The 22,085-nt window shown below is 41.7% G+C and overlaps 2 protein-coding genes across 2 annotated transcripts; one reads left to right on the forward strand and one right to left on the reverse strand.

Annotated features, from left to right (window-relative positions):
* Positions 1-388: 388 nt before the first annotated feature.
* ggcx (gamma-glutamyl carboxylase) lies at positions 389-7,532 on the forward strand. The gene is made up of 15 exons (XM_004538185.4): positions 389-589; positions 814-1,017; positions 1,103-1,261; positions 2,659-2,824; positions 2,900-2,978; positions 3,405-3,511; positions 3,589-3,752; positions 3,827-4,128; positions 4,380-4,511; positions 4,808-4,959; positions 5,041-5,210; positions 5,296-5,426; positions 5,508-5,655; positions 6,470-6,674; positions 6,769-7,532. The coding sequence occupies exons 1-15, from the start codon at positions 565-567 to the stop codon at positions 6,926-6,928; spliced, it is 2,304 nt and encodes a 767-aa protein (XP_004538242.2). The 5' UTR covers positions 389-564; the 3' UTR covers positions 6,929-7,532.
* A 24-nt stretch (positions 7,533-7,556) lies between these two features.
* Positions 7,557-20,268, reverse strand: snx24 (sorting nexin 24). Its single transcript, XM_004538184.5, has 7 exons — positions 20,050-20,268; positions 18,110-18,193; positions 9,988-10,092; positions 9,756-9,850; positions 9,613-9,642; positions 9,403-9,467; positions 7,557-9,297 (listed from the first exon to the last, which is right to left on the reverse strand). Exons 1-7 carry the CDS (start codon positions 20,116-20,118, stop codon positions 9,227-9,229), a joined length of 519 nt encoding a protein of 172 aa, XP_004538241.1. The 5' UTR covers positions 20,119-20,268; the 3' UTR covers positions 7,557-9,226.
* Positions 20,269-22,085: the final 1,817 nt, after the last annotated feature.

Raw genomic sequence — 22,085 nt, forward strand, 5'->3', positions numbered from 1 at the left:
GGAGAAACCGGTGAGTAGACTCTTGTTTGACACTTTATAAAAATTATAACATACTATATAAATAACATTAGACCATATTGAACTGTCCCCCTCTTCCATTAACATTTAAAATTAAGTAACTAATTAAGTACCTTGCCAAGATTAGAACATGAAAATGTTATAATTTGTAACTTCATTAACACACGTAACCGCCGAGTTTTCTCATTTTCAGGTGGCTCAGCTCGGTCACGTACTACAGCAAGATTTGACCTAATTCAAGGGGGACGAAATTCTTGAGTCTCAACCAGGATGTGACGTCTAAGAAACGCCCTCTGGTGGGTGGGGCCAGAGTGGGAATCAGCCAATAGACGAAAAGCACCTCTTTCACAACATTCCAATCGCTCCTGTCCCATCCTCCCTCCTCCTCTCCTCCTGCTCCTCCTGCCCGCCTGACACACTACTGTGTGTGGAGCTGTGACACGTAAACTTTGTCCGTGACCGCACAGAACTCCCGCATCTGGGTCAGGGAGAGCAGAGAGACCCTTCTCCCCCCTGTCCCGAACCAGAACCCGGCATTTTTCTAACATGGAGGCGAGAGACGCTACGGCAGGTGAGGTTATTGTGGCAGTGGCATATCGTGCGGGGTTGTTGTTTATGTAATAACGTAATAACCAGTTAGACCAACATGTAGCAAACAACGTCTAAGCCTGAGTCGTGTTCAGTGTTTAAATGAGAGCTGGAAGGTTTGTAACTCACACAGGGACTCTGCGTGAGTGAGTTAATTCATTTTGTGTTTAGTACATAAAAACATAAAAACCAATTTGTGCCCTGCAGGCGCTTTTGTGCGCCGTGAGGGAGATGATCAAACTGCAAAGGACCAGCACAAAGCTCCCAAACGTGAACAAACGCCCACCAGAAGCAAGATGGAGCAAATATTTGGCTTCAAGAAGGAGGACCTGACTTCCTGGCACAGCTTTGTGGCTCTCCTGAACCGCCCCACGGATCCTGCATCTCTGGGCATCTTCCGCTGCTTGTTTGGTAAACTAATCACACCTGTACAGTCTGCCTGCTGGGTATTCTGACTGTCTCAGACCTGCTGTGATGCTTTTGATACTTTGTGCAGGTTTGCTGATGGTCATAGACATCACACAGGAACGTGGCCTCAGTAACCTGGACTACAAGTACCTGGATGGGGCCCCCGTGTGTCGCTTTCCTCTCTTCAACTTCTTACAGCCCTTGCCGCTGGACTGGATGTACCTGGTGTACGTGGTGATGTTCCTCGGTGGGTCAGGCTCAGTGTTTCCAGGTTTATTCCCGACTTGAGAGAACACCTGTTTTTGAGTCTGAGTGGATGCAGTCTCTCTCTCTCTCTCTGTTTTTTTAATAGGAAGTGCTCTCTGTGGGAAACACATGCCTGCATTTTTCCACTTACATTTTTACTCCCCAAGCCAGCCGACTCTTGCAAGTTTTAAATCAATGAAAAGGTAGAGCTCACTAAAGATTGAGCAAGAAAGCAAACAGACAGCAGATACAAAGCTGGGACACATCAGCCTTATTAAAGTTATACATGGTTTTCACTATAACCAACAAGTTTAAAAGTGTTTACTAGTTATTAGATTAAATGAGCGGAAGAGCAATTTTGCATAGATTTCTATAAAATTGGACCTCTTTCCCCCCCAGAGTAGTCGCTCAATGTTGGCTGTTTCTTTTGGACCCAGGAGTTTGGATACAAGCTGCAGAGAGAGAGAGAGAGAGACAGTAAAGGAATGAAACTAGAGGCCAGATTTGCACATACGTAGCATGCACCCTGACCACTCACTCAGAGTTGAGCATTTTTTGGGTTTTTGCTGTTATGAGATCCTGAAAATCAGAAAACATCAGCCATTGCTGCTTTTAACCATTTAATAACTTAGAAGTAAGTTTAAGTAACTAAGTTACTAAATACAACATAATATTTTCTTTTAGTGATGAGTGATCCCATTAGAGTCAAAGAAAGATAAAGCGGGGTATGCATGTGGTGTTGACAACTTTTTACTTTTATAAAATTACTTTTCATTAATTCACTTTTGTGCTTACGACTGTTTTATTAATGATTAGTGTCTTGATAAAGTCACGACACTGTGACATCAACAAGTTGCCTCTTGCAGTGTCCTTCGGTTATTCAGTCCGATCCACTGTTTGCTTGTGATGTCACTGAGCGGTGGGTCAGTCTGGTAAAAAGCCAAAAGTTACCGTTTAAAAAAAAGAAGCTGGGCCCTACATTTCCCATAATGCAACACTAGCATCTTTATAGCCTTGATGACTAGTTAAACTAATCATTTCCATTTAAAATGTCGCTTTACAACAAAGTTAATTGCAATGGCTTCACTGTGAATTCAAAAGTTCCCTTTTAAAAAAAAGTCTTCACAAGCTGAGTTGTTTTAAAGTTTGTTTCCACCACTGGAAAAATAAAGTGTTTTGCCATCCATGAGTCAACATTTTAGCTTATTATCTCAGAAATCTTGACTTACTGACTCAGACTTTGAGTAAATAACCTGATATGAAAAGTGTTTTTGTTTTCAGTGGTGGAAACAAGCTTCCATAGAGTCAGGATAGTTAGGAGATACTCTTCATGTGTAAAAACAGACTCATTAACGATAAGAATCTGTTTATTTTTGTGGTTGTTGTTTTTGACTTAAGGTGCTTCGGGCATCATGCTCGGCTGCTTCTACCGCCTCTCCTGCCTCATGTTCCTCTCCACGTACTGGTACATCTTCTTCCTGGACAAAACCGCCTGGAACAATCACTCCTACCTCTACGGCCTCATTGGATTTCAGCTCACACTCATGGATGGCAACAGATACTGGTACGGTGATGTTTAGTAATCTACTTGAGTGTATGTTTGTTTCTTTCATTGATGTCCGTGTGTGTGTTTTTGTAGGTCCATCGATGGACTGCGGAGACCCTCTATAAGAAATGCTCATGTGCCTCTATGGAATTACACACTGCTGCGAGCTCAGGTTTGTTTATTTAGCTCATTCATGGGGCGATCGTGGCTCAAGAGTTGGGAGTTCGCCTTGTAATCGGAAGGTTGCCGGTTCGAGCCCCGGCTTGGACAGTCTCGGTTGTTGTGTCCTTGGGCAAGACACTTCACCCGTTGCCGCCTGGTGGTGGTCAGAGGGCCCGGTGGCGCCAGTGTCCGGCAGCCTCGCCTCTGTCAGTGCGCCCCAGGGTGGCTGTGGCTACATTGTAGCTTGCCATCACCAGTGTGTGAATGTGTGTGTGAATGGGTGGATGACAGGTTGTGTAAAGCGCTTTGGGGTCCTTAGGGACTAGAAAAGCGCTATATAAATACAGGCCATTTACCATTTACCATTCATATGATACGCGTTTTTCAGCTTATGGATTCATCAGTCACCTAATGACATCTCTGCTGTTCCTCAAAGATATTTATAGTATACTTCATTGCCGGAGTGAAGAAGTTGGATGCTGATTGGGTGGAGGGATACTCAATGTCATACCTGGCTCACCATTGGCTGTTTGACCCCTTCAAGTAGGTATTTTTTGAAGCCTTTAACTGTGATTATCCCAGTAATTTGCTTCTGATCATGCCTTCCCCTCCTTTATCAGACTGATTCTTCCTGTGGAGTTAGTAAGCCTGTTGGTGGTGCACGGAGGCGGTCTCATTTTGGATCTGACCGCTGGCTATCTGCTGTTTTTTGACGTTACTCGGCCTTACGCATTTTTCTTTGTCAGCTACTTCCACTGTATGAACTCGCAGCTCTTCAGCATTGGTGAGTTATTCTTTTTTTAAAGGAATACTTTTAATTCTGTGCTGTCATTTTACCTTCGTCTTAATCCTCCACAGGGATGTTTCCCTACGCAATGCTGGCCACCAGTCCTCTCTTCTGCTACCCTGACTGGCCAAGAAATTTTTTTGCCCATTTCCCATCATTCCTCAGGCCAGTCCTGCCCCTCACTTCACCGGGGTCCCAGCCCAGCCCTTCCTGTGTTTACGAAGAAATCCAAGGCAGTGGCACTCAGCAAAGACAGACCCCAGCTGCTGCCAAATCATCCAAATTGAGACTAAAACACAAGCTGGGAGCCATTTTTACTGTTCTTTACTTAATGGAACAGTTCTTCTTGCCCTACTCTCACTTCATCACACAGGTACTAAGATCTTTGTTTTGAAATGCTTGTACAGATAATACATTCATCCATGAAGCCCTCGTTGAGTTATCTGCTGAGACCAATGGTTGCTCAATCAGAGTCAACAGCAAAGAGCAGCTCTGACGTCTGTTGTCAACAGAGAGCTGAAAGCTTACTCATCAACAAGTCCCCACTACACTCAGTGGTGAATTGAAAGTGTGAAAATGGTGATGTGATTTATGACTTTACTTAAACTTCTTTTTTTTGTCAAGGGTTATAACAACTGGACTAATGGCCTGTACGGATATTCATGGGACATGATGGTTCACTCTCGCAGCCATCAGCACGTTAAAATCACCTACAAAGACAGGAAAACGGGTGAAACTGGATATCTGAACCCAGGGGTGAGTTACAGGGGAAACACTGTCAGACTCGATAACGTTTGCTATCTGAGCTAAAAAAACCCAAAACAAAACAAAAATTAGTGCTTACAGAAGTGCTTTGACTATATTGTTATTATTAATATGCATTAGTTATAACTGTAATCTGTGATGTTTGGAATTCCTTTAATTTCACCCGACAGTGTCTCCATCTGTATATGGATGTTTCTTTAATAAACAAAACTGCTTTTCCTTGACCTTTTTAGATTGTAGTCTTTCCTAAAGTCTTGCTCTTCCAATTCACAATCTGCCTGCTGTAGGTGTTCACACAGAGCCGTCGCTGGAAGGACCACGGAGACATGCTGAAGCAGTATGCTACATGCCTCCATCAGTACCTGCCTCGTTATAACATCTCCGATCCTGAAATCTACTTTGACATCTGGGTGTCCATCAATGAACGCTTCCAGCAAAGGTACGAGAGCTTTTTGTTTTTAGCCTTGTCTCAGAATTGTAAAAGGGTGAGGTTTAAATCTGCTCTGGATGCTTTTCTAAGGATCTTTGATCCTCGTGTGGACATTGTGAGTGCTGAATGGTCACCTTTCAAACCAAACAAATGGCTCATGCCTCTGCTGGTGGACCTCTCGCCTTGGAGGCCCAAGTTCCAGGAGATCGAGGGAAGTTTGGACAATCAGACTGAAATCGTCTTTATTGCGGATTTCCCAGGTTACAAACCTCACTTTTACAATTTTTCTTTTGGATGAAAAAGCCATGCATGGTGTGTTGTTTTATTGTTATCTTCCCTTTTTAGGTCTCCACTTGGAAAACTTTGTGAGTGAAGATTTGGGCAACACCAGCATCCAGGTGTTGCAGGGCCAGGTGAATGTAGAGATAGTGGAGGAGAAGAAGAACTACACTCTGCAGCCCGGTGAGCAGATAAAGGTACAGCTGCTCACCATTGTCACTGTTCATGCTTTGCTCTTTATCTTGTTTTAGTACTTAACTTACTGTGGCTTTGTGTAGGTAGCTGCCGGGGCTTATCATAAGGTGTACACAGTGTCCGAGGGCCCCTCTTGCTACATGTACGTCTATGTAAACACCACAGAGGCGGCACTACAGAAGAACTTCACCAAGCTGTATGAAATCCAGGAGCGTGTTCGCAATGGAACAGGTGAAGATGCTTTCAAAAATAACACATTGCATAGCTTTTAGTGGATTATTTTAAGGGGTTACAGAATAGTGGTAAGGTTCCTGAAAAAGATCTGAAAACCTACGTGCTCAGTGCTGTGCAGGTTACCCACAAAACAGGGCAGAGGATTCTTCAGGTTGTGGCTTGCTTTTGTTCTCCCCTTTCTTTCCATGGATGCTCAATTGGGTTTGAATCTTTGGAATTTGGAGGCACAAGTTAAAGTTGTTCCCTTAGCTCCCTGAGCCGTTTCAGAGTAGTTTTTGCATTGTGGCGAGGCACAACTTCCTGCTGGAATACTTTCAAAAGTTGTTACTCCAGTTACAACCGCAGATGTCTGTACGTGCTGCAGGCCTTCTTTTTTTCTTTCAGCTGCTCCCTGTAGAGGTCGCTATAGCAGATCATCTGCCTCCTCCTCTGCATGTCCTCCTTCACTTCACATTCCTCTGTTCCTTGTGCCTGACAGCTTCTCGTGTCCAAACTATCTCAAACTGGCCTCTCTAGCTCATTAAGGATGTAGCAATACATAAACAAAAAAAAAAATGCAGTAAAAAATCAGTAAAGAAGGCCAACACTGTAAACAATACAGTAGATATATAAAAGTTTATGATGCTACTCGTGGGGTGGGGGTGTGTGCTTAGCCTGGTGGTGTATAACAAAGTCGAGGTGACTTTACATTTTAATGAAACAATCAATCTATTTCCATTCAGCTGTCGATGGCTGATCTGCATGTCACTAAAAATCCCATTCAGCTCTCTCCTGGTGTGCCTGCTTTACTTGAGTCCGTCTCACCCCACAGAAACCGAGCCACTTCCTCCCGAGCTGCAGCCTCTCATGGCTGCAGATGATGACGTGGGTTCGGAGGTCAACGCCACTGACCCGATTGTGCGGCTGTTCCTGAAGAGGCAGCGACGGATGAAGGAAGTTAAGAAACGCAGGGAGGCCGGCATGCTGGAGCGACTGCAGCGCTTTGCCGTGAAGAAGTATTACACAATACGCAGAGGGTGAGTGCTGAGCTCTCTGAGAACGCACAGATGCAGACAAAGTGTAGAAAAACCAGTTAAACAAACACGCGAACTCTGCACATTTGTCTTCCAGAATCTTGATGACAGCCATTGCAATGAGAAACCTGGCGGTGGGTCTGCCTCCGCTCGAGCAGCTGACGAGGGAAGTTGCCTACGCCAACATGAAGGAACCTCAAGCAGAAGCCAGTCAAGACGAACGGCTCAAAGATGAAGTCGGTCATGCAGAACTTTAATGCCACTGAGGCCAAAAAAAATACTCGGTGAATTGCCTGTAGGTGCTGAATCACACATTCCCATCAATGTGAGTGTGTGTGTCCGCGCTATTACTACTGGACTGTTACTACACTGGGACATCACTGCCCGGAGATCACAGCGCTTTTATTTTCCGTTTTCACTTCTGAAACATTTCAGATTATGTCACTACGTGGTTAGAGCTTTTGTTAATGACCGTTTAAAAAAAAAAAAGGGTTGTTCTTAAAAATAAGTGCGCTTAAAAAGACAGCAGGCATTATTTGCTAGAGGAGCATATGTGTGTGTGCAAAAATGCTAATGCTGTTTTGAATGACAGAAGTGAAGCAGGTGGAAGCATGTGACTGAAGGAGGAAGGGTTTTATGTTTCAAAGGGACAGATCTCAGTGACCAGGATCCTTTTCTGTTCATCTGCCAGCTCCAACGAGATTAGAACAATTTGAGATAAATTATGTTTACAAATATTCATGATACTTCAGTCAGTTTAACGTTCTAACCAGTTATGGTACGATGCAAGGGAAAAAAGTATTTTCTGTCTTTTTTCTTATGGAGATCTATTGATGAAAATAAATTTTGATATTGAAATGAGTCTGACGACAAGCTTGCGGAAAATAGAGAATTCTTTTTCCTTTTATTGGTGTCAGTATTGTACACATTACCCTTCATAAAGTGCTACAGCAGACGTCCAGTGTTCACTGTAGGCTGGCATTATGGCACAGAATGACACACAGCACACAATATAAATACATATAAATCTACAACATGGATTTCCAGGCAATGATTTGCTAAGACACACAATCACAATCTCTTCATTATTCATTGTTTGGCTATAAATGTGTAGTGGAGGTCCAGTCACGTTAAAAAAAAAAAATTATTAGGTTATTAATTGCTGTCCGAAGAGTGTCCAGTGACAAAGTTTCATCAAAAGCTACCAGTCATCGAAGGGTGTTAGATTTTAAAGTTTTACATGAAATAAATTCCAGGCAGCAAGATAAAGACAAAGTTTTGTGTTTCATATCATATTGCACTGTTATTTTACTGGCTGTAAGTCTGCTAAATCACCATCTGTCTGTAAAATGAAACACTCTGCATCCCTTTTACACGGCGGCGCCAACTATGCTTCCAGTTACCACAACTTAACTGACCCTCGATTATATTTGTGATTTAAACATTAATACGAGTGCGTTAGTGTTAGAGACGGGTCACAAATTGTTCCCATAAAACAAATGAACACGATCTGCAAAGTCATGCACAAACAGTGAGAAATCTACGTGTACCTACAGCTTTTACACACATTTCTTATTTTTTTCTCTGCTGGGTTGAGAACTGGAGGCTCTCTTATCATCTAAGTCGGTGGTGTGCGTTTAAGATGACGACAGAGCAAACCCTTAATTTCAAAAGGCTGAGATTCCCTGGTTTTTTTTTTTAATGTGGGAAAATCTGCTGAGGGAACGGAAAACGCAAGTGAAGCCAAAGTAATTGCACCGTTACCATCTGCATCTACTAGTCAGCTGTGGCACATATTTCAGTCTTTGTCACTTCATCATAGCGAGCTCACTAGCACAAATATCAACACTACAGTACTTCTCACAGACTTCGTGAAAGACGTCAATATCACAGCCAGAGCGTCTTTAAAAAGTCAGTCATTTCCACCCTAACGTCTCGCTGTCGGCTCCACCAAAACGCAAAAACACCCTCTTCAGTCCCTAAAAAAAAGAATTCACCCACAGCACTCCCACAGCAGGCTCCTTTTGGCAGCTCGAAATAAACAGAAACACCACATCACTGGAGATAAAATAGAGAAGGGCACCTCCCTGTTTGCAGGCCATGATCCATCAAGCTCAGTCTAACCCTGTGCTTTAGATGCCAGAAATGCTCCTGTGCGTCTGGCACACTAACCCTTTTTCAGTTCATGAGAGTGCAAGAGTCATTCAGAATACACTGTAGGGTGACTAAAACAAACCAAAAAAAGAATATAATCAGGAAAATGCGCCTCTGTGCTTGAACACATCCTAGTAACCAGTCAAACAGTTTCACTTCATTTTTACAGTGGAGAGTTTGTTAGTGGAAAACGTGTTTATGCTTTAAAATGTGCTGAGTCCTGGCGTCCTTTCTTACAAAAATAAAAGAATGGATTCTTGTTATTTGCTTTGGAAGATGTGAAGGGCTCAGTGTGTCCTAACGTGTTATGTTCTTCATGAAGCACACCTGAAATGGTGCAGAAAAAAAAAAAAGAAGCATCCCGTTTGTAGTGACGTCCCCTCAGATTCGGCTTGGAGGCTCTACCTTGGCTGAAGATCTGGGTAGTAAACTCCGTGCACCACGCCTTCGATCACAACGTTAGAAAATTCATCTGAAAAGGTGAAGAAGAAAGAAAAATAGGTCAAATAAAGAATGAGTACATTTTGTTTTAAATGGAGAAGAAAGGAAAGCCTTTTAAGATGTTATGTGCACACACCGTGTCCAGCTGGCAGCAGGTAGGGGTCTCTCAGAAACAGCATGACCGGCTGATGTGAAAGTTTACTAAAAGAGAGGAAGAAGGAGAAATCAGGAGGTCTGTGCCAATCAATCTGAGTGAAGTTCAAGTGTAGAGCAAATAGTTACTTATGTTTTAACTGGTTAAAGTGCAGATTAAGAACATGACCTATGGGAGGGAAAAACGACTCACCTCGACTCCAGTGATTCTGTATCAAACGACCTTAAAGAAGAAAAATAAAAGTTATGCCACATAACCCTCCACGACCCTGGGAACAAGCGCAAATGCCACAAACTGGTCTTTTATTCTAAAGTAAACCAGCAGTTTACACTCACCCACAACTTTCTGTTTTTGGCACTGAAGGAAAATGGCGGATGTTCAGGAAATCCAGGAATATCTTTGGAAGGACCTCGTTTTCCATAATTATAGTCTAACAGAACAAAAGCAAATTTCAGTGTGTACGAAGCACCAAAACGAAGCATCCTAGAGGCGAGTTTGAATCCATTTAACTTCTTTATATCTGAGACAAACAGCCCTGACAGTTGGAGGGAATGTGAGTCCAAATACCTGCAGGTAGAGCTCTAAGCCATGTCTCCTCTGCTCCAGGACCTTGGGAACCCAGTTTCTCACATGCTTCGAGGGGATCTCGGGTGGCTTTATGGTCTTCTTCAGCTGGAGGGATTTAAAAGTGTTACACAAATGTGTACAGTTGCTTCAAAGTTATGTGCACAGTTAAACTATTTTGCCCAAGAAAACCAACCGGACATGTCCGACCTCATTCTCAGAGTTCCTGTCTGACACAGTGTCAACTCTCTCATTCAATGAAATAAAAATAAGAAGACCTTCTACATACCCTCTCTCACCTAACAAATTTACCTTTGCAGAGGATTTTGCTCAACAAAAGTGCTAGTATAACATTTCTTTATGCAAAAGCACTTAAGCTGGATGTTTAGACATTTATTTAATTGATTTCACATATTTTAAATTACTCAAAATGCCAAACTATTTTTGGGGTCACCGAACAAACCACACCGAAAACAGAAGAACAAACGTTTAGCTCTGAGAAGCTGTTCATAGTTAATTGATTTGGAACATTTCAGCTAATAAACTTTTGTATGTTATGCCCTCTCTGCAACTCCTTACTCTCCTTGCAGCTGCAAATGCAACCGTTTTTGGGTGTTTCCTGGGCTTATTGCAGTTTATCAGCCTCTGATCGTTTGTAGATAAAGGCAGAGCTGAAGTCAACTTGTTAAGGGAAAACTTGTGGCTAGACGTTTTCATGTTATTTTAAAACTGAAAATATTTAGTAATTTAAAATAAAATCCTTGAAAATGTCTTTTTTGGATTACTGATATTATAGAACAATCACCAACAAAACAATGGGACCATAGTGTGGTTATTACTATGATAAAGTAATTATTAGTCATTTAAAAATAGCCTATGTCTATCTGAATTGTGTATTTTAGCAAAGATTCTTTAAATGTTTATAAATTAATAAGTAAAAAACAATTTGAAAAAGTGTCTGTTCTTTCCAAACATCAGTCAGGTTTGGAAAACAACACAGCACAATAACTGTTGCTATTAATGTAGGGAATGACATTGCTGAGACAATGGACTGTGTGTTTGTGCCACCTTAGTCAGTAAACAGATTACACAATGTGAACTTTTCTGTGAATGCTCTAAGCTGCTTTTCAAGTTATCAGCTAGAACACAGTCTGTCCATTTTGCTTGATCTTCCTACCTAATATATATATATATATTTTAGGGGTGCAACGATACTCGTATCGATATTGAACCGTTCGATACAATGTTTTCGGTTCGGTACGCATATGTATCGAACAATACAAAATTTGTAATTTATTTTATCAACTTTCCTTCTGACAATGCTGTCTGTGTTGAGCGCTCAGTGAATCAGCGTTCGACTACTCCGCCTAGGCTGCACTGTCGAGCGCAGATCCACTGAGCGCTCAACACAGACAGCATTGTCAGAAGGAAGAGCGCAGGGCAAGCTAGCAGACAGAAGTTAAGCTCTACTTGCAACATGGCAAATTGAACCTCCCCCACCCTCATTCAGATGTGGCGTTTGGAATTATTTTGGTTTTCATGTGACGTATGACCCTGAAGGTAAGCGCGTCATGGACTAAAGTAAAACAGTATGTTGGATGTGCCACGCAATGCTCAATTACATGGGTGGGAAGTAGTGTGTTAGTGCAGTTAGCTCATTAACGTGTTAGCCGTCCAGCCCCATGCACGGAGCGATCGGCGGTAGCTCGTTAACAGAGATTTGCCGTGTTGTGGCGTTAACGTCATTTCAACGAGATTAACGCTGACAGCACTAGTGGGAACACAACGAATATGACTGCACATCATCCTAGTGCAAAGACAAGTGGAAGCAGACAAAAACAACAAGCATGCATGCTACAAACTTTACCAGAGTCATTTAGACAGCCGTTAGCACATGATTCTCCTTATGGGGACCTGATATGTTTAATATTGTGGCGAGCTCAGACAAGGAGGAGACGGAGGTGTCGTTTGGTCTTGCTTACCGTGAGCTAGCCAGAGAGCACAGCCGTTTATTGACATCTGCCGCTAGCTAACTGCTCAGTGCGGCAACCGCACTGCAATAGCAACAACAACAACACACAGGGCACCCTCTGACCCCGGAAGGACACACCGTCGCAGCGAGAGGGCGTCACCCGTCACTATGGCAACATAACTGTACAAACAGAACCCTGAACAGCCCTGACCCGCTACATAGCCCCCACCTAAGGGGTCAGTCGTCCCCGACGACCCCATTACCCCACACAAAGTCCTGCAAATGTCCAGGTGCCTTCTTTTGGCGCACTGGCCGGTCACGACCGGCGGGGGAAAAGTCACTCGGGTCAAAACATGGGGTGCCACCATCATCCTACTTCTGACACCAATGTGGCGAGCTCAGACAAGGAGGAGACGGAGGTGTCGTTTGGTCTTGCTTCCCGTGAGCTAGCCAGGGAGCACAGCCGTTTATTGACATCTGCAGAAGAACACTGCCGCTAGCTAACTGCTCAGCGCGGCAACCGCATAGCAACAACAACAACAACAACACACAGGGCGCCCTCTGACCCCGGAAGGACACACCGTCGCAGCGAGAGGGCGTCACCCGTCACTATGGCAACATAAACAAAACATAACTGTACAAACAGAACCCTGAACAGCCCTGACCCGCTACATAGCCCCCACCTAAGGGGTCAGTCGTCCCCGACGACCCCATTACCCCACACAAAGTCCTGCAAATGTCCAGGTGCCTTCTTTTGGCGCACCGGACAGTCACGACTGGCGGGGGAAAAGTCACTCGGGTCAAAACATGGGGTGCCACCATCATCCTACTTCTGACACCAATGTGGCGAGCTCAGACAAGGAGGAGACGGAGGTGTCGTTTGGTCTTGCTTCCCGTGAGCTAGCCAGGGAGCACAGCCGTTTATTGACATCTGCAGAAGAACACTGCCGCTAGCTAACTGCTCAGCGCGGCAACCGCACAGCCACAACAACAACACACAGGGCGCCCTCTGACCCCGGAAGGACACACCGTCGCAGCGAGAGGGCGTCACCCGTCACTATGGCAACATAAACAAAACATAACTGTACAAACAGAACCCCGAACAGCCCTGACCCGCTACAATATGCTGCTGAGAATATAGCCCAGAAGAAGCGTATAGTATAGCTTTTATTTTGGAAAGAGCCATTTCTCTGTAATAAACTCTCTTTTCCAAAGATGAGTGATTCCTCAATCAGATACAGGGCTACCAAAATCTATCTCTGCCCTGCCCGTCAGGCTATTGTAGGAAGGAAAAATATACGTTTTGTTTTGCATTCTTTCAGAAATGTAGCTGGGTAATTATGTCATTGGCATCGGTGAGCCACTGTCAATATGTGACATATTGAAATCGCGTTTGAATTTGCGCTTGTTTTTTGCTTTCACTTTGCAATCACGCGAACTGTGTATAGAGAGCGACAGCACTGATTGGTGAGTGATGATAATTTGTGCACCAATTCCTCTGACATTGTCTTATCAATCGTTAGCTTACTATGCAAACATGACAAGTGAAATCTCCCGCAGCAAGCTTAAACATGTGAGAGGTTGATCGCGCAGAGAATCGCTGACCGTTATGTGTGTGTAAAAGCAGCAGGATATATATTTTAGTTCTGCTGAGCCAAATAAGACAGGTCAGGGTGAAGAAGTGACAGCCAAAGAAAAGCTTACCACAAAACGGAAAGTTATGACAAATCAGACTATAAGGCAAAAAGAAAGTGCAGCTTTATGGTTTCATGGACAAAAGAATTTCTGTGGCTGCAATATGACGAGCTATATAACCGGGGCTGCACATAAGTGGTCCGCAGGTGCGCATTCGCAGTCAAAATATAAAAAAAACAAAAAAAACACGCACAAGATATGAAGTTGCAACGCGTGTTTGCATACGTAAGATTTTCTGGAGAAGGACAGACATTTGTTTAGAACTCTCAAAGATGTCGAAGAAGCTCCTTTAAGCAATTACTTTGGTGTTCCTTCACCTCCAAACAAATGTCAGAAGGAGTCCGAACCACAAAAGAAGCACGTATTCTCGGAAAAGTGGTTGCAGGAGGTGAGCTGGCTTCAAACAGATGATGAACGCACAGAGATGTGGTGCAGAATGTGCCGTGAAAATCCCACTCTAGCGGACAAAAACAGTGCTTTTTATATGGACACAAACGCGCGTTGCAACTTCTTATCTGGTGCGCGTCTTTTATTTTGACAGCAAATGCGCACATGCGGACCACTTATGTGCACCCGTGTAAATAACATAATGTTCTGCCGGGTGTGTTGTTGGTTTTCTCTCGATTTCTGAGTCGACAAGCGCCTTTGTTACTGGGACTAGTCATTTTAAGAAAGGCCCCCATTAGAACCCATGAGAAATGCAAGAAATGCATTATTGCTCAGTCTGCAATATCTTTCCCAGAACAAACACCAATTGCAAATAACGTACTAAAAATAAACCTGAAAAATCTGTTTAGAACAGCGTACTATGTTGCAAGGAGTGAACTACCACTGGCAAAATTTAGCAGTCTTTGCAAACTTCAAAAAGCAAATGGCCTAGATCTTAGTTCCACTTGTCTCTTACCCGTGACTTCAGTGGAAATTTCAAATTCAGGACCTGACACAGACTGATTGATGTCCTACACAGTTCTTACAAGTTCATAGAAATTTCTGTTCAATTAGAACCAAGTATTTGAGTTGATGATTGTAATTTTTATACAATGTTGTAATTTGTTTTTCAACAATTTTTTGATTGTTTTGTTTCCTTTACAATATTATACTTTAATATTATACTTTTACAATATTATTACAATATTTACAATATTATACTTTAATGTATAATATTGTAAAGGATATTATACATTATACATTATTATACAATATTATACATTAAAGTATAATATTGTAAAGGAAACAAAACAGGAAACAAAACGTCAATCAAAAAATTGCTCTCTTTTTTTATTCGGGCTACTTAAATTTATTTTGGGCTACCAAAAACTGAAGAGTCCCTGCCTGAAGGGCTACCAGGGATTTTGAAATTTTGAGAGCCCTGAGATATATTTATTTTTTTAATTACTTTTGTTTCAGCAACATTAAATTTAAAAACTGTACTTTTGAGTTAAAATATATATTTATAATTTTAATAAATGACAAATTAAAAAGGCATGAACATTTTTTTTGTATCGAAAAAATATCGAACCGTGACACCAAAGTATCGAACCGAACCGTGAATTTTGTGTATCGTTGCACCCCTAATATATATATATATATATATATACACACACACATTAGAGATGGCACGATACCACTTTTTTATGTCCGATACCGATATCATAAATTTGGATATCTGCCGATACTGATATGAATCCGATATAGTGTTTTTTAATCAATAAAACTGTTTTTTAATATCTTGCTGCATTTTGTATAAGTTTATACTCAAGTTTAAATAAATAACAACACTAAAGCTATTCTGTTATACCTGTATGTAAAAAATACACTGCACCCAAAATATTTCATAGTTCATAGTTCTATGTTGTGAGATGTGATGATTCATGTGCTATGTGCTGAAGTGTTTTTTTTTTCTGTTCTCAAACTGATCTCCCTGTTGGAGCTCAGTCTTTTAAATTGGCTCTTTGCTAGGTTGTCTGGTATGTGTAGAAACAGCACTGGCTTATCCCTTGATTTAGGTGCTTTTTTAAATCCTTGAATGGTTCATAGATTATTGTTAATTTGCTTAAAAAACACAACAGTCATGCCAAACCATATGCAAAGAAGAAAGGTTGAAAGACCTTCAGAAAAGCTAGACATTTTAAATGAGAATAAGAAAGAAAAGTATTTCTCTGTGCCCCCCCTTTCCCTGTTAATGCCCCACCTGGCCCCCTGGCAAAGCTTTGCTACACCGGCCCCTGCACAGTTACCAGCCGTCAGCTACGTAAAAAGCTGCGTAAAAAAGGATCCTGGTGTAGAAAGTAATATTAAATAAATTCTAACAATAGCTTATCAAGCTTAAACATGCTGCTGTTGTTCGGCCGCTGGTTTCCTCTTTCTGGCGTGAAGTGGGCGATAAACAAAGAAGAGAGACGGACTCGCGACAGAAAAGCCGATCAACTGATCATTAAGCAGTTTCACGATTGAAGTAGCAGCAGGAGAGAGAGAGAGGCAGTCGCTCCATATATCTGTTGTTAAGCTTAATGTGGGAATGCTTTACAAACATTCAGAGATGAACTTACACATTTGCTTTACTTCTCTCTGGGATAACTTCCTCGGAGATGAAATGCTGGTTTGGTAGTGAGGCTACAAATACACACAGCCGCTCTATCACGTGAGCACACTGCTCCGACGTGCTGCGGTTATGAGCCGAGTTACACCGTGTCACAAGTTTTGTGAGGTGCTTTTTTGATATTTAATGGATCATTACATTTTTTATTTCGCTCCGATATGCGATACAGTAATTTATGTCAGTATCGGACCGATACCGATACGTAATATCGGATCGGTTCATCTCTACTATATATATGGATTTTTTTAGTTGCTGTTTTTGTAACGTTATAAAATAATGAAAGGTGGTAGATTGGCCAGATGCTGGCACATGTGTACAAATAACTCTGGTGTTTGGTGGCTGCTATGGCAGAGCTTCCACAGAGGCCAGCACGTGGATGAGAGAAAGGGGAGGCAGGAGGAGGAGAGACCCGTTTCTGACACAAGTCCCGTCTCTCTTGTTTGTTTATCGCCCACTTTGCGCCAGAAAGAGGAAATCAGTGAATGTCGCTCTAAACAACAGCAGCACGTTTAAGCTTGATCAGCTGTTGTTAGAATTTATTTAATATTAATTTCAAGTATCAGCTGATGTTTGCTGGAGCCACAGCTGTAAAGCTGCTGGTCATGATGTCGGTTTGGATATGTGGTGAGAGGGAAACATGAAGATGAAACCAGGAGATGTCCTGATGTTACTGAATCATCAGAGCTGAACAGGTGATGGAGAAACAGGTTTACCTTTTAGGTGACATGAATGAGTTGAAGTTATGAACTGTTTCTGAGAGACAAATAACACCAGGATCCTTTTTTTTTTACGTAGCTGACAGCTGGTAACTGTGCAGGGGCCAGTGTAGCAAAGCTTTGCCAGGGGGGCAGGCAGGGCATTAACAGGGAAAGGGGGGGCACAAAGATATACTTTTCTTTCTTATTCTCATTTAAAATGTCTAGCTTTGAATAAATAATTATCTGAATCTTACAACCAAAGTTTTAATCTGATGTAAAATGTATAGAAATCATACATATACCAACAAGACTGTACATCACTGTCACAACAGCGTTTGTTTTCATTCAAAGGTTTTATGGCTTTTCCTGTAACACCTGGTGGGCCAGTCTTTAGTCAAAATGCCCGGCCCGATTTTTTGTCCCAGTCCAGTCCTGCTGTCCTATGAATAATCTTTATGGGTTTTCCTCCCTTAAGCATGGCTTCTTGTCAGCTGCCATTCCACTGAGACCATTCCTGATGAGGCTTCAGTGAACAGTAGATGGATCAGCTGAAGGCCCAGATGCATCTCTCACCTCCTGTGTCAGTTCTTTGCTGTATTTTTTCATTATTTCTTAAGGACAACTTTGTCTGTGCAAGATAGTTTTTTTTAAGGCCTGACACTTATTAGTGTGTCCTTATCTGTCCAGTTTCCTCAATCTCTTAAGGACACACTGCACCAGCACTCTCTGGTAATATATATGGCACGTTTTCAGCTAATAGCTCTTTGGGAATCACCAAGTTGGTGCAAAAATCTATCACATACCTGTCAAACTGTGGTATCATTGGCATTTTTTGTAGATTCAACTAAAGAATGTGTTTTTGGAGAATATGTTTTTGCAACAGGCTCCCAAAGAGCGCCTAAAGATTTAAAACTGGTTGCTTTGCTAAGTTGTTATGTGTAAACACAACACTAGTTCAGGCAGGTGTGTTCTTATGTTTGAGTGATTCATAAACCAGTGTTAAGTTAAATTAGAATATCATGGTTGATGTGTAAAATCTGTAGGTTTTTCACACATTAATGGCGGAAGTTAAACACTTGAACGCTTTAGTAAATTTTTAGCTCACAGGAAAGAATGATTGTGCGAAAAAAAAAAGAATCAGAACTGAAAGTTGAATCTCACCATTTTATGCAAAGCGTGGAATTCGCTGTAGCGTTTCTCAACAGCATGCTGTCTGCCGTTCATCAACACGTCAATTTTAAAGACCTGAAAGAAAAAAGATAAGTCAGCTTAGTGACTCATTCAACTGAAAATTTCTCTGCTCTACCCATACACTCAGCAGTGACAGTAACGTCGATGTCAGCATTAATTCCACAACAAGAGGAAACATCTGGCTGTTGTGACAGAAAAAACAAATTGATCTGTCAGAGTTACTGTTAACATCCCTAAACAGGCTGCCTTCCACTTCCCTTCCTTCAGTAAGAGATTCACAGCACGCACGCTGCCGTTCTGGACAGCATTTTGCAAAGGAGGAAATTCACAATAAATGACGGCAGCGCTGTGAACACACACACCGTGGAAAAGCCAACAAGTAATCATTATTAACAAATGCTGGAAGAATCCAAACAGGTGTTGAATCTTATTTAAAAATATATTTTAAATAAAATATATAATCATCTCATAAACCTGAACACAGTGTCCATACGTGAATACTGAGAAATAAATTCAGAAAACTTTCTTTTTATGGGTATTACACAATATCTTGGAGGTCAGGAAGTCAAACTCAAAAGCACTGCTCTAAGGTCCTCATGACTTCCAGCAATAAAACATCATGCCATTAAAACAGGGAAAAAAAGCCTTCCTCAAAATGATGCCACAAAACTGGGAACTGTTGCCTAATTGAACAGTGGTTCCCAATAAAGGGGATAGGACTCCTTAGAGCAGGGGTGTCAAACACAAGGCACGCGTTTGACACGGCCCACAAAGACCCGCACGGCTGTGGAAAATGTAAAGGAGGGCACAGATTTTGTACTTTTAACTGTATTTTCATCGATTTTACAGCGTTTCCTGCTGATGAAGTCCACCACTGCCATTCATTCTACACCAAAGTAATAAATAAACAATAACAATTAAACCACAGAAAAGTTTTTTCTTACCATCTACTATAAAAATTTATATATATTTATATTTTCTTTTACAGTGGGTCCACAGCAGGGGAAAAAAATTTATTTTTTGGGCCACCAGAACACATTTGTTTATCTGCGCTGACAGATTTCTTTTTTTTTTACAGCAGCATTTCTTTATTGTCTAGAAAAACTGAGATATATTGTTGAAACTGGTCTTCTTTTAGTATTAATTGGTATTAAATGCGCAGTCCAACTTCTTTACACTGACAGTGGTTTGGCCCACTTATGGTCAAGGTGGGCTGTAACAGTGGCAAAATGAGTTTGACGTGCTTAGATAAAATGTTGTAGTCACAAGATGAGTAAAAGACAGATATATATCTTACTGATTCTGATGTTAGAAGACTGCAGTACAATTAGTTTGATCTCTAAATGAGTAAATGACTGATTTTAAAAAGCTGAAACCACCCTTATGTGTTTGCAGTGACAGCAGCCTTTACTGGAAGTGATTTTAAACAATATTTTACAAAAGAAAACATTTAAGGGTGAAGCAGTGGTGCCTGGATTAAATCCTTACCTGTGTTTATTCCCAATCAAGGACTCCCTACACTATATATCTTTAAACTGAGCATATCTCAGCTACTTATAACCTCATTAAAGTATTTATCTTCATCTTATTTATTCCTTACTCTAGATTATTATTGTTATTATTATTTATTTATTTATTTACAGATGTCAAGATGTCAGCTGGGTGTGGAGGGCTGGTTTAAAACTCTGGAGCCTCTCTGATTAGACACAGATTCTAAAGTCAGAGTAACTTTTGCCTCTTTTCGTGCCTCATTTGCACCATAAAGTGCGAATTCGGTGCTGATTTGAAGCGAGCAGAGTGCAGTTTATGATCTAACAGAGAGAGACAGCGGCACAGTTGACATTAAATCTGATGACAGCGGCAGGACAGGCGACACACAGACACACAGGGTTTATTAGGCAGCAGCTCACCGTGTATCCTTTCTCCACCGAGCTGTTTTCTGAGCGAAAAGACGGGATCGACACTCGCACCGGATGCATCTTCACTCGAACTGAGGCGTGATTTTCAGGTAGGTGATGTTTGATCTTGATCCTCTGGCGCACACAAACACATTGACACACACACACACTCACTCACTCACTCAGTGCTGGTGGATTACTCCAGTTTGACTGATAAAAATCACAGAATTCAAATGTGACGAAAGACATCTCAGTGGTGCCCCCTGCTGGACCGGAGGGCACACCGTTGTAAGGATTATCTTGAAGAAAGCGCCACAGAGGACAGTTTAACATTCAGGTGGCCCAGTGGGGTCATTTTTAATCGTGAATGTCTTTCCTTTTAATTATAAAAGAATTAATTAATTTATTAACTTCGACAGGCAGTGGCATTGTGTCAAATTGTGTATTTTTTAATGTCATGGGCTTCGGTTTTATTGTTTTTTTCGATAATTTAGCATCTGTGGTGGCTGTGGAGACAGAGAAGGCTGTCTGCTAGTTGGATGGTGGTTTGAGCCCTGGCTTCTTTAATCTACATGAGAAAGGATCCTTGGGCAAGATACTGAATTCTGAGTTGCCTCCGATCCATATATGTAAGTGTGTGAATGTTGGGTTAGAATATTTTCTTCTTCTTCTTTTAACTGCTCAGTTCATGGGTTGCCACAGCCCGTCATCTGCATTCATTTCACCCTATCTCTACCATCCTCTGCTGACACCCCAGTAATCTGCATGTCCTCCTTCACTACATGTGCAAATCTTTTCTGTGGTCTTCCTCTTTTCCAGCTCCAACCTCATCCTTTTCGAGACTTTGAAATGCTTGGAAGAACAGCAAAAACACAACTCTACTTTACAAGCCTCAGTTAGGATGTTAAGTGTTAAAGCTCACAATATTACAATTAGAAAAAGATTGAACAAGTATGGCTTGTTTGAAGGGTTGACATCATGGCTAAACCTTGCAAAGTTGCACCTGAACCTTGGGACTTCGGGAACAATGTCCTTTGGACAGATGACACCAAAGTGTAGCTGTTTGGCAATAATGCACAACGCCATGCAGGAGGGAAAAAAAACAGCATATCAGCACATAATACCTCATACAAACTGAAGCGTGGTAGAGGGGTGATGATTTTAGCTTGTTTTACAGCCGCAGGACCTGGGAACCTTGCAAACATTGAGTCGACCATGAACTCCGCTCTATACCAAAGGTTCAATGTGAAGCCATTTCTCTGACAGCTAAAGTTTGGCTGAAATTGGATCATGCAGCATGACAACGATCACAAGCACAGCAGCAAATCAGCAAACAGAATTGCTGAAAAAGAAAAGAATCAATGTGTCGTTTGAATGAGTGAATCAGTGCTGTGGTGGGACCTTAAGAGAGCTGAGTATAAAGGAATGCCTGCAAACCTCAATGAACTAGTAATAAATAATACTGAGTGATATTATCAGTGAAATACACAATACTTTTAACCAGTTCAAACATCTATGAAGACGTATTTCATTGTGTGTCATTGAATATGTACTTTTAAACCAGCCTTTAGTTATGGTGTTGACAACAGAGTCACCCAGGAAACGTTATAGCAAGTGCATGAAACTCATGAAAACATACATGCTCGTAGAAATGTATATACCATTGTGTAAAGAGTGACTTCACTGACATCAGGCACTAATACCAGTTATACGTGATGTGTAGCATGTGGAAAGTTTCCCTCGCACTGAAGGAAATTTGCCAACTCAGGAAACAACTTTAATGACATCACGGGGTTTTCAGTAGTGATATTGCAGATTGACATTACAAATTTATTATGCAAAGCCTGTGTTACAAACAGTCAAGAGTGTATTTGATGGGTGCTCATCACTCTAGGAAGGTAATAGAAATCTATCTTTCCAGTAATTTTCAATAAGAGGGACTAAATGTGAGGAAATGAGAGTCTCTGTTTTGCTGCAGTGGTTCTGTGCTGCTTTTCTCTGCTTTATATTAGCGTGACACATTAAAACAATCAGCTTTTTCTTTGCTA

Source organism: Maylandia zebra, linkage group LG7 (assembly GCF_041146795.1).
Source record: "Maylandia zebra isolate NMK-2024a linkage group LG7, Mzebra_GT3a, whole genome shotgun sequence".
NCBI lineage: Eukaryota > Metazoa > Chordata > Actinopteri > Cichliformes > Cichlidae > Maylandia > Maylandia zebra.